At 46.5% G+C, this 12,523-nt stretch overlaps 1 protein-coding gene across 1 annotated transcript in view; it reads right to left on the bottom strand.

Annotated features, from left to right (window-relative positions):
- Nucleotides 1-1,843: 1,843 nt before the first annotated feature.
- Nucleotides 1,844-12,523, bottom strand: part of CAPN5 (calpain 5) — a 55,512-nt gene continuing 44,832 nt past the window's right edge. The window contains exons 5-13 of the mRNA XM_027741092.2: nucleotides 12,153-12,345; nucleotides 11,399-11,592; nucleotides 10,429-10,506; nucleotides 9,698-9,893; nucleotides 8,251-8,373; nucleotides 7,369-7,565; nucleotides 6,912-7,033; nucleotides 4,052-4,188; nucleotides 1,844-3,726 (exon numbers count right to left, since the gene is read on the bottom strand). Coding sequence (XP_027596893.1) covers nucleotides 3,544-3,726; nucleotides 4,052-4,188; nucleotides 6,912-7,033; nucleotides 7,369-7,565; nucleotides 8,251-8,373; nucleotides 9,698-9,893; nucleotides 10,429-10,506; nucleotides 11,399-11,592; nucleotides 12,153-12,345 — 1,423 coding nt within the window. The 3' untranslated portion in view covers nucleotides 1,844-3,543. The remainder of the gene's footprint in view (nucleotides 3,727-4,051; nucleotides 4,189-6,911; nucleotides 7,034-7,368; nucleotides 7,566-8,250; nucleotides 8,374-9,697; nucleotides 9,894-10,428; nucleotides 10,507-11,398; nucleotides 11,593-12,152; nucleotides 12,346-12,523) is intronic.

Genomic DNA, 12,523 nt, shown 5'->3' with positions numbered 1-12,523 from the left:
TGGTCTCCATACATGCACAGTCTCCCCACATCTCCACACTGATGTGCTGGGGTCCTACATCAATTCCAACATCCCTGCTTGCCATGCTGGTGTGCCCTACCAGCACAGGGACAGGCAGGGCTGCAATGCAACCTCCATTTTTAAGCCCACCTCCACAGTACCAACAAAACTGAGATGTGGATGCTGGTGGGGAAGCATGACCTCTATGCCTACAGGATGATCTGTGGCTTTTCCAGGCTTGCATACACCTTTTTTTTTTTTTTTAATAATGTACACAAAGGAAGGCTCAGTAAAGCCACCTGGTCTGTCCAGCAGCAAGTATCACAGCCCCATAGGTGCCTAGCCAAGTCTACTGCTCAGAACATCCTCCAGGAGAGTATCAGGATGTTTTGGGGGTATAGATGTTTGTGAGGCTTTCCCCTGAGGAAAGATCCTTGCAAGCTGTTTCAGTGGTGGAGGCAAAGGAGTAAGATGCACCTTGTACCCATCAAAAGCATTCTGGAAGAACACAGCAGTTTAAAGGCAGGAAGTCTGAATAAAATATACACAATTTATTTATTTATAGAGGTTTACAGCTGTACAATGTTGGCTTTCTGTTTGGACCACTCTCTGTTCTTGTGCAGCGTGACACATCAGTGCCTTTGGAGATGAAGACAAGTCACAGCCTGTTCTAACATGCAGATGTGATGTCAAAAAGAAATGGATTTCATGAAGTGTAATGGCAGGCTGCTTGCAATCATTGAAATGATTAAAAAAAGAAATACAAAATAAATCAGAGACATGTCCTACACCACCTGGGAGGGACTGGAAAGTGCTTATCAGACTCCTCTCAGACAAAAAAATCCTGAATATTTTTGTCTACTTCATTTGAAAAGAAAAGGCATCAACAGTTGGAATGGCATTTCAATATCTGCTCCACAAACATGACAAAAAAAAGAGTAACAAAGGTAACTTTTGTTATTCTATTGGAAATGTAGGGGAAGAAGGCTTCTGCTCCAACTTTTCCAAAGCTTTGGAAAAAAAAAAAGGACAAATATTATTGATATTAAGACATTTTGGTCCTGATATAGTGTGATGATTTTTTTTTTTAAGAAGCTGTTTAAAAGCTGCCTTTCCTCTCATTATGGCTTGATTCTTTGTAGGAAGGAAGGAGTCTGCCCATGGGTACCAGGGCACCATTACTCCTTGTTAAGCTTCGGCACTGCTCCTTGGGGATCATGGTGAGATTTGGCACACGGCAGGGCACTCCTGACCAAATGGCTCTCCTTTGCTGAAGCTCTCCATAGCCTGATTTCCTGAGAAAACAAGGCTAATGCCGGCAGGCTGGATACCTCCATCTACTTATGATGGTGCAAAGCTCCTCTCGTGTTCCTGTGATGCCAAACAGCTCATCTCTCTGCCAGGTGAGGTATCTTTGGGCATCACAGTCCATCTCATATGTCACTCTGAACATAAGCCTGTAGACCCAAATGATACCTTCTTGCCCTACAATGCCGCTTCCATTTATTTTCAGTGATGAGTCCCATAAACAAAACCAGAATAAAGCCAAAATATCTTTGTATCAGTCTGCCCCAATTCAAGGATTTGCTTTGACCTTTGGATCAAAATGTCACTTGACCTACCTAGAAGCATTTAAGTAAATTCTGCAAGATGCTGAACTAAACTTGGTCCCTGTGATGGCACGTGGAGTTGGAGGGTTCTCAGTGCAAACCTGAAACGATTTTGTCCATAACTGCAGGAGGTACACTCTGAAGATGTGGAAAGGAGAAAAACAGCCTGCAAAAATTGATGCAGTTGTACTGTCTGCTTCTGGATGCACCAAGAACTGAGCTGACAGGTGATGTGAATTTGGAAACAGTTTACTACATTATAGACTTAAAAGATCTTTAGGGACTTAAAAAAAATACAGCCTTGCAGCACAAACATGGGTGTTGACTAGGACAAGCAGAAACCCTACTTGCTATGGCAAAAGAAGGCTTTCCTGTTCACTTGTTCTTGCAGGTAAAGGACTCTGCCGAGGCCAAAATTTGCCAAGACTAGAAGATTTTATCATATGTATTAATTTCCACTTGCATGCAGCAGGTGAGTGAAAAAGATTTGCTTGTTAGAAAATCTGACAGAAAAATCCCTTAACTTGCACCATTTTAAAGGCACATGAATAAAAACCTCCAAACAACAGGAGAAAAAAATGGTTTGAAACCCACCCTGATCAGCTGCTCAAAGGCCAGACAACGGGTTGTTGTTTGGCTTATCTGGGATGGTTTATAAGAAGCCAGATTCTGCCACCCAGTGGAATAAGGAAGATTAACCCAGTTTTCATGGAAATCAGGAGCAAACCCTGGCCCCAGACATGTCCCCAAGGATGCATTTGGGTTGTGCTCATGAGACCGGCTCTAGCACTGTGCAACTCCTCCTCCAAGACAGGAGACTGGAAATGAAAGGTGAGAGACGGACACTGGTATGAATTCAATATTCCCAGCATTTTCAGGCTGCACTGGGAGCAGTGCTCCTCTAGCACAAGCTAAAATTCCACTATTTTTTAAAAGAATTTGGGAAAGCGAGGCACTGAGAAATGATGCACTGTATGCAGCAGTAAAGATGTAGTGCATGGAGCAAAGCTCCCCATCCCTTGGACCTGACATTTTGGCCTTCAGAGGAATCGATCTCCTCTTACTTAAACACTGAATGGCTCTAGCAGACAAGCCACCCCAGCTCCTGAGATGAGCTCTTGGGATGGGGATGGCATGAAGACATGGAGACAGCAGGCACCACGGCAGTTGAAGAGGCACACGCAGGAGCCGAGTCCAGACCAATTCAAAAGCCTGACCCCAGAGAACAGTTATCCCACATAGCTGTTGACATCTTTGTATACTTCAGAGCTGCATGGGGTTGAACAAGACTTGGGTGGACACAGCTTGTCCCTAAAATGACAGAGCCTTTGGTCTTGTTGCCCCTGTGAATTTGGGATTCGGGCTGCCTTGGTGCATTTTCTTTCCAGTTGCAGTATGCAAACCTATACCCAAAAAACACACAGAAGGCTCCAATCTGTTTTTCCACTTTTTTGCTGTGGCGCCTCCATAGATAAGCGATTAAATGGCAATTTCAAGGGAGACAACTCCATGCACGCTACTCTTAACACCAGCAGACACATCAAAGATGCACTGAAGCAGCTGGTGGGACCGCAGTGGCCACACGTGTGCATGGTGGCACGTGGGTGTGCCAGCCTGTGTAAACAAACAGCATCAGGGCATCGTGCTCTGGCTGTCAGGACACACAGTGTGCTCACAGCGATCCCACAGGGCACATGGCAATGAGGGGGGCTGCAGAGGATGCCAGTAGAAGGATCATTGTGGTTCCCCAAAAAAAAGGCACCATTTTTTAACATTGAAAACACAAGATTGGCTCCTTTGAGTGGAATGCATGCATGGTTCATATACACTTTGCAGATGGTAGGAAGGCTCTGTGTGTGTCTCTATATATATGTATGTATGTGTGCAGGTTTATATTCACATATGTGGCACCAGAAGAGTCATCTTTGAGTACTCAGACGTTAGTGAGGATGTTACTGCTGAGCAGCATCACAGCAATGGTTCCAGGGAGATCGTTTGACCTCCTGTTCCCCTTGTCCTGGAGGTGCAGCGTGTGCACTGACTGCCGGTCATTGGGATCCCCCGTCAGTACCACTTGGCCCAAGAACTCGTCACTTATTAAGTTGTGGTTCCAGATCTGTGGAAATAAAACAGGGATAAGGGCAGCTCCTTCAGGAATGCAGCCAACCTTCATGCACTGAAGAGAAGAAGTGATTACTGGGGATTTGCTCTGAGCCGGAGCCTGGGAGGTGATGAGGTGTGGGAGTGTCACTCTGCAAGTGAGAGGGATGAAGGACATGCTTTTAACAGATGTCACCATGGTGATGAGAGGTTGAGCTGCACTAGTTAGTTATGCTCAGCCTTGGGTACAGATCTGCTGTGAACAGTGTGAGGAGAGGGTTGGGGTGGTCCAAGTGAGAGAGGGTCTCCATCCCTCAACTCACTGCTCGCCTCCCAGGTACCTGAACAATGATGGGTTGTCCTGGCTTCTTCCGGTAGAAGAGCCCTTTCACATCAAATTCTGGTGATACTGTGTTCTTCTTCACTGGAGAGCGAACTTTTTGTCCTTCACACTTTATGATCACATAAGGATCGGCTCCTGGGGAGAGAAAAGGGAATTTTTTTGTTGTGAAGTCGAAAATTGGCTCTTAAAAGAAACCTCTAAGATTCAACTTGTGAGTTTGAGCAGACAGCATTCTTTTACTTATGATGTTGGATGCACATGAGATTAGATTCTCCAAAAGGCATGCATCCATGAGTTACAGAAACCTCATGCCTTTATTTAGTTACCTAATTAACAATTCAAGTATTACCTAATCCTATTTCACCCCTTTCCCAGAATTGTTCCTCCCCTTGACACGCCTCCTGTTTTGAGTCAGTGGTCCCTTTGGGTCATTCGTCGTCCTTTTTACGCTGTCTTTTTCTTGAACTCTCACTTTTGGCACACCGTCTCATCTTTTGGAACAGTGTCCATGCCCTTTGTACAACCATGAGGACAGTTTTGTCTAGTTCGTTAGCTTTATGTTCTTTTATCAGTTCTGTTTCAGAACCTCCTGTCTCCCAAGAAATTCCTTTCTGCTGAGACTGCCAACTTTCAATGATAAGCCACACGGTTTTACTACATAGTTTTAAGCTACATTCATTATTTTATATGGCTATAGATTCCCCCTTTAGAGACTTTAGCTTCTTTAATTCCTTAGAGTCCTTTTCCAGGGGTGTCATGCAGCACTTTGCCTCCATATCCCACCAGAGGACATGGGTATCTGTCAAAGAACTCATCACAGCCCAGATGACGTTTATGAAGCTCAGCTGTTGGGCTCACGCTTAATTCTATTAGATGACATTGTCTCTGGGCAGCAGGCGGTGATGGACTGCTATGAAGCTGGTGAAGGGCTTGGAGCACAAGTCTGATGAGGAGCAGCTGAGGGAGCTGAGGGTGTTCAGCTCGGAGAAAAGGAGGCTCAGGGGAGACCTTATCGCTCTCAACAGCTACCTGACAGGAGGTTGTAGCCAGGTGGGTTGGTCTCTTTTCCCAGGTAACAAGTGACAGAACAAGAAGAAATGGCCTGAAGTTGTGCCACGGGAGGTTTAGACTGGATATCAGGAAAAATTTATTCCCCAAAAGGGTTGTCAAACACTGGAAGAGGCTGCCCAAGGCAGCAGTGGAGTCACCATCCCTAGAGGGATTTAAAAGATGTGGCACTTGGGGACATGGTTTAGTGGTAGGCTTGGCAATGCTGGGTTAAGGGTTGGACTTGATGACCTTAAAGGGCTTTTCCAAGCTAAACAATTCTATGCTTCTATGATTCTTTGAAATGGTCCCCTCTTCTTTGGCCCTATATTCTATATAAACACTCCTCCATCACTCTAAATCCTCCTGACCATTGTAATAAATCTTCCATGGAAGACACCATCCTTCAGGATTTGCTGTCCTGAAGGCAGGCAGAAATAAAACAATGGAGAAGAGAAAGAGAGTCACACAAGGAAACAGCAGACGGAGAATAAAGTTACCAAGTTCACAGACTACAGCCCACAGCTAGATGGCACCTGAGCTTCCAGGAGAAGGAAAGAGTCCCTCATTAGTGAATACTTTCCTCTTATGAAACAAGTGCTCGTTTTGGGAATTTCATTAGAGAATCAACTATTGCTATGGAAATTTAATTGCCAGAATGCATTTTCTTACCATGAGCTTTAGTGACTGTGATGGAAACACACACCAGCTGGATGAGTTTTCGTGTCCCAGGGAAATGTGGAAATGAAGAGGAACAAACCAGTCCCTTCTGAGGGTCAGAGATTTAAGAACCACATCTTTGACTGCCAGACTACGTCCTTGCTAGCTTTCTGTTTGCAAGGACCTGGCTCCCCTGGTGAGACACAGCTGCTGGATTTCACAGCCGTTTTTCTAAATCAGCCTTGTCTTTTGGGATGTCCCATTAAATCCTCATATTCCATCAGCCAGAGCCAAATTCCTATCTGTAAATCACAATTTCCAATGTGAGAACACCTGGACTGGGATGTACAAGAGATGCCGTTGCACTGGGAAGAACAAAACATGCTGTTGTTGGTGGGAGCTGAACAGCTGGGAAACAGCTGGAAGAAAGCAATTCCCAAGGGTCTCTTGTGGAAAAAAATGTAGAAAGATAAACCTCCTTGTTTCTATGAATATTCAGAGACCTTTGGCTACAGACTTCCCTGCATTGCTACAGATACACTGAGCTATTGTGAATCACCCAAGAAAAAACAACCTGCCAAAGGTAAAATTCCCTCCCCAAATACCAGACAGGGTAAAAGGACTCCCTTTGTGGCACGTGATAAATAAGCAGACATGGCTAGTCCTCGCTTAGAAAAGATTCTGCTCGTTACTCTCAGGGTTCTAGTGACACGCAGCCCCTCTACTGATAGACATTTATCCAGCCTCCAGTGATGAACACTACGCATCAGCCTGTTCCATCGTTTATCTGTCCTTCTTACTAAAAGCCCTTAAACAGAATTCCTGACTTTTACAGCTGCTCATACTCAGGAGGAAAGCCTGTGTTGTTACAGGACCACTGCTAGGAGCTTTGGGGAAGTTTTGGGAGGATCTCAGACAACAGCCTAAATATAACACCTCCCAGATCATGTCCACAGCAAGAAGTGAGTTTGATTCTCCATGGACTTTCTCTTCCTGTAGTGTCTCAATCAGGCATGTTCACTGAAAAAAATATCTGAGGACATAAATCCCAGCAACGTCCCACTTCATAAAACCACCTCCCCCTTTCTCCACTGAAGAAACCACCTCCCAAGTCCTCCAGGGCTAGAAAACAGGCAGGGAGAGACCAATACCTCCTTGGGAGTCCTGATTCTTGAGCCCAGCTGCAGCAAGGACATGGATCTGGGATACTACTTGCGGGTAACCACACATCCCACTCCAGCAGGTGTGTGGTGGCTCATCCAGTGTCAGCTCTCTGCAAGGAAAAACACGTGGCCTTTGAGAGGTGCCCAGCCTTAACCCAGAGAGTTTGCTCTGGTACAATGGAAAGACTATCTACTGTCCGCTGTCAGACTCAGCTCCCCAGTCCAATCTCCTCAACCTGGGTTTGGGATGCTTAGAAACAGAGTGGGAGCTTCTCTGCATGTTTTGTGGCGAGACCTGTAAAGATGCCGTCTCTTGACCACACGTGAAAGGAAGCCAAACGCCAGCTCCCTGTAAGGCTATGACCGCTCAGGAAAACCATTAGTCAAACGCAAAGGGCTGTCTCCAAATAGCCAGTTCCTCCCCATCACTGCTCGTGCTCCTTACCGGCAATCTGAAGGCACATCTGTGAAAATCCTGAGAAGGAACTCGCCTTCATGACCAGGGTCAAAAGTGGTGGGGATGATGACGTAGCGGCCTTCCTTCAGGTCTGTCCTCAGGAAGACGCTGCGGGAGTTGATGTAGATGGAGCTGGCCACCTTCTGCTGCAGGGTGTGCATCCGGTAGTTCCTATTCAACTCCACCTAGGCAGAGAGCACAGCAGGATTGTCAGCAGATTGTGACTGTCTGACAATGTACTGGTATCCGCAATGGGGGCCCAGACTGCAAGGACTGAGCCCACAGTGCTGGGAGACCTGGAGCTAAGAGAAACAGCAAAATGGTCCCAGCTGTGCTGCATGGAATACAAGTGTGGATGGGGCTTTCCCAACTCGGTTGGCTCAGAGACTTGTCTCTTGCATCCCAGCTTAACACTGGGGGCCCAGCAAGCAACACATAAGGATCAATCTAGAAGATTTCAACATTTGGAGAGAACAGACTAAACATTGCTTTTAGCAAGGAGAACTACACAGAATCAAATGGTTTGGATTGGATGGGACCTTAAAGATTACCTAGCTCAAACCCCCCTGCCATGGGCAGGGACGCCTTCCACTAGACCAGGTTACTAACAGCCCCATCCACCCTGGCCTTGAACATATCCAGGGATGGAACATCCATAGCTTCTCTGGGCCACCTGTTGTCCATGCTGTCACTGTACACCTCTGAAATCCCTCTTCGTCTCTAGAGTGAGGCAAGCTGTGTCGATGGCACTCCAGTAGCACCCAGATAATGCTTAAATGAACAATATGGCCATTCAGGACTGATGTACTACTCCACCACTAACAAATTTAGGGTAGCATTCAGGCCAACATACAGGAAACCCCAGTGTACCTTATGGATATCAAAGCCTATGGCCAAGTTCTCTCCTTTGCCCTCTTTGCGACTGGTTCTTTTTGGCTTCTGCTGGATAGAGATCAGCACTTCATCTTCTGCCTTCTTCACATCGAACACATACTAGAAGCAAAGGGAGTTATTAAGACAGGATCACTGGGCATGGGTAGGTGTGCACGCACAGTAGATTTAACCTCAGTTTTGCCTCACCCACCTTCCTGAAGGGACAGTACCCATACTGAGAACCCACACCCCCTGCTCTTGGGAACTGTCATCATCTTGCCAAGCCAGAGACCTTTTTGCCTCATCTTAGAGAAAGACTGTGAAATCCAGTCTCTGAATTGCTTGGCAGAATCCAAAGAGTCTAGATGCAGTCTCATACCAGAGACTTCTACCACTTGAAGTCTGCCACAAGTCCTACTATAAGGCATGGAAGGAGGAACTATGTTCACAGACACCTAAGATGAAGGCTAATACAGAGCTAGAAGATGGAAACAACTCTCCCATTCTTTGATGACAACTCTTGCAATGGACCAGACCATCCTTCATCTGCTTGTTAGGACCTGGAAGGACTCATAAGGACCTGGCTCATGATATTGTGATCCACAGTTCAGAGTAGGACAAGACAATCACAGAATCATAGAATAATTTAGGTTGGAAAAGACCTCTAAGATCATTGAGATTAGCTCTTAACCCAGCACTGCCAAATCCAGTGCTAAACTGTCTCCCCAAGTGTCACATCTACATGCCTTTTGAACACTTCCAGAAATGCCGATTTCACCACTGCTCTGGGCAGCCTCTTCTAATGTCTTCATTCTTCCAGTGAAGAAATTTTCCCTATTATCCAATCTGAACCTCTCCTGTCACAACTTGAGGCTTTTTCCTCTTGTCCTATCACTTGTTACCTGGGAGAAGAGACTGACTCCCACCTGGCTACAATCTCCTTTCAAGTAGTTGTAAAGAGCAATAAGGTCCCTCTCAGCTTCCTTTTCTCCAGAAGAGTTTGTTCCAGGAGATGAACTTGAAGTTGGAAGGAAATGGCCCTATAGATTACACCTGTCCTGGTAAATTTAACAGTGCCAAAGTTTGGGGAACAGAACTGGAATTTCATCATTTGGATATCCAAATTGTTGGAAATGAGTCCTGGCCTTGTTTGACTGGAACCAGCCAACACTGCTACCCTATGGCACAGTTTGCTATTTGCTTGTGCCAAGATGGTCTACACCAGGCACTTGGATGCAGTCTCCCTGATAAGAGGGACAAGGTTAATGGAGTTGGCCTGGATGGTGGTCATGCTGTGCCAGGAGGCTTAGCCAGAGAATGGTAATAAACACAATTAACCTATTAGAGGTCTGGAAGCCATTTTGGTCTTCTAGGTCCCTGTAGGAGATTTACACATTTGGAAGCACATGTGAAGGGCCCAGAAGGCCCTCTGTTCCATACTCACCTGGGGGTTCTGCAAAAAGGTGTCCTTGTGGTTGATGCAGCCTCCAGAGCGGTTTTTCAAGGGGTCATTGCTTCTGGTCCACGCCCCATGTAGCACTGCCTCTTCCCAGGTCTTGTGGATGCTCAGGTAGGATGTATTGATCAGACGGCACTTGATGATGTCCGTGAAGTATTTGCAGAAATCTTCGAAGGTCATCCTAAGTCAGGAAAGGGCAGAGCTGGATTATACTGCTTCATTCCCTGGAAAAGTACACTGAAGGAGTTTTCTTGATCACCTGTTAGAGACTGAGGGTTGTCTCTGATGGCTGATGAATATCAAAAGTTATTAATCAAATATCCCCAAAAGAGATTGGTGATACCTTTATCTATACATGCAGTAAGTACTTCTTCATTTTAAACAACAGAGCTATGTGTTTTGGAGTAGGAGAAGCAGCATAGTGCCCCTTTCTCCACACAAGGGCACATGTACTGAAACGTACCCAGTGAGGCTGTTAAGTTCAGCCCTCTTATACCAGGTTCTCACTATCCTGGTGAAATGGTTTGGCCCCAGAATGGTACAGAGCAGCTTGCAATCCTAGGATCATGGTCATCCAAAGATAACCCCTCATGGACTCAAAGAGGGGGCTTGGAAGGCTGTTTTCCCTGGATTGCTGTATACGTGGAAATGACGCACATGCTCCATGGGGTTAGAGGATGCTGTGGGCATGGCCCGTGGTGACAGGAGGGACTCACCAGAACTCTCCATCATCTTCCACTGTCATCCCCATCTTCTCTCTCTCACTTTTACTCACTTTCTGCCACTCCTCAGAGCTGTGGGAACAGAACAGGATGATTACTCAGAGGCAAGGGGACACACAAGAATTCAAGAGGCACAAGGACTGTATAAAGCTCCAGCTCAGTTCCCGTGCTGTTCTGATCAGATCATCTTCCAAACATGGGGGAAGTCCAGCATGGCTTGGAACTTCAACTTCTGTCCTGACCAGTGGAGTTGAATGCAGCCTGGCAAGATTTTATTTGGCCAGTAAAATCAAAGCCCTATCAGTGAAGATAACAAAATTGACTTTGGCCAAAGGCTCTGGTTACACTGGCCCTTGGTTCATCATCTCATCTCATCTCATCCACAGACATCACAGCAATCAGTGGTGGCAGAGATTGATTCTGTTGGGTGCTAATTTTGCTGGAACAAGACTGGGAGTGGAAAAGTGAGCTATAAATAAACTTCATTAGTGTGAACATAGAATCATAGAATCACAGAATGGTTTTGGTTGGAAAGGACCTTAAATATCAGCTCATTCCAACCCCTCTGCCATGTGTGGGGACACCTCCCACTAGACCAGGTTGCTCAAAGCCCCATCCAACTTCACCTTGAATGCTTCCAGGACTGGGACATCCACAGCTTCTTAGGGCAAGCTGTACCAGCGCCTCACCACCTCACAGTAAAAAATTTCTTCCTAATACCTAATCTAAACATGCTGGCAACTTCACCACAACATCCACCAGAGCCTTAATGGGAAGGTCTGCCAAGCTCAGACACCTCTACCCCAAATGAAATAGCAGATTTAGGACATAGGTTGAAGCAGCATCCCAGAGCTGCCCACACAATGTTAACTTATGGGTGTGGATGTAGTCAGATTGTCTCATGTCTCAAGGCTTGCTCCAACCCAGCCTTTCCCACCAAAACAAGCTGTCCATCCCAACTCACGTGTCACTCCAAGGGCCGTTCCACTCCCGCTCGCCCCACGGGTTGCGCATGCGGATCATGTCCAGCTTCTCTGACTTGAAGAAGGACAGAAGGCCGTGGCCCAGGCGGACCTTCCGCACGTCCGTCACCGCGTACGCGTGGCCCTTCACCAGGCCGCAGGCCAGGCGAGCCTCCATGTCAGCTGCTGACGTGGCCTGGGCAGGGGACACAGACAGTGCTCAGATCAGAGTGATGTGACTGCTTTTGCATGGACTGGGAAAGAAAGGGGCTCAGATTTCCCCACAGGTTTCTTTATGCCAAAAAGAAGAGCATCAATGGTCAGGGAGAGAGCCAGTTGGCAGATGTCTCAGATGCCATTTTATGTGGTAGATCCCTTCTGTTCTTCATCTGTTCCATGAGGGCTCTGAGCTCCCATAATGACAACAAATAAAGCTCATTCTACTGCATATACTAGGAGGTCTGGCACCCAGCATTTGTAGAGATTTCTGCATGCAGACACCAAAACACCTTTCTCTGGAGTGAATCCCCTCCTAATGTTTAAAAGGTGGTGGGATGAATCTGGGCTCTTGGACACAGAAATGAGGAATAAAGAGGGCTGGCATCCAGGATTCACCACTTTTGCTGTCCACAAGAAGTTGGAACCCTTGGCCACAATTTATCTCATCCAATTTAGAAGTTTACAATCATGTAAGATAACTGCATCCTAAAATACCTATTCCCATGGGATCGTGACCATGCTGGTAACCTTGCTTACTTTAATGGAGCAGCTGATGAGGCCTCCCCGGTTGTGCACCTTCAACACGCGCTCAAAGAGGAGGTTTCGCTTGGCTTCATCAGTGATGTAGTCTCCTTCCGTCAGGTCGATAGGTTCAGAGACACCACCAGTAAAATCTACCAGGGCATCAGCTGTGTTGCCTCCATCCAGGGCCTCATAACAGCCTGACAACCTGAAAGAGGGTGACAGGGATGGCACAACAACTTTGGCTTGACATTTTAAGGGGTCTGGGACAATTCTTGGGGAAGCCTGGCGAATGGAGATTTGTAATAAAACTTTAAGTGGGTGAGGACAGCCAGCAGGGTGAAAAAATAGGACCTGTGTTCCTTACAGCACTCTTGCTGTCATAG

Source organism: Pipra filicauda, unplaced genomic scaffold, assembly GCF_003945595.2.
Source record: "Pipra filicauda isolate LSUMZ 115617 unplaced genomic scaffold, ASM394559v2 scaffold183_size1465899_pilon, whole genome shotgun sequence".
Taxonomy (NCBI): Eukaryota; Metazoa; Chordata; class Aves; order Passeriformes; family Pipridae; genus Pipra; species Pipra filicauda.
Note: the sequence above shows the minus strand (reverse complement) of the source record. Positions and strands in the feature narration are given on the sequence as shown.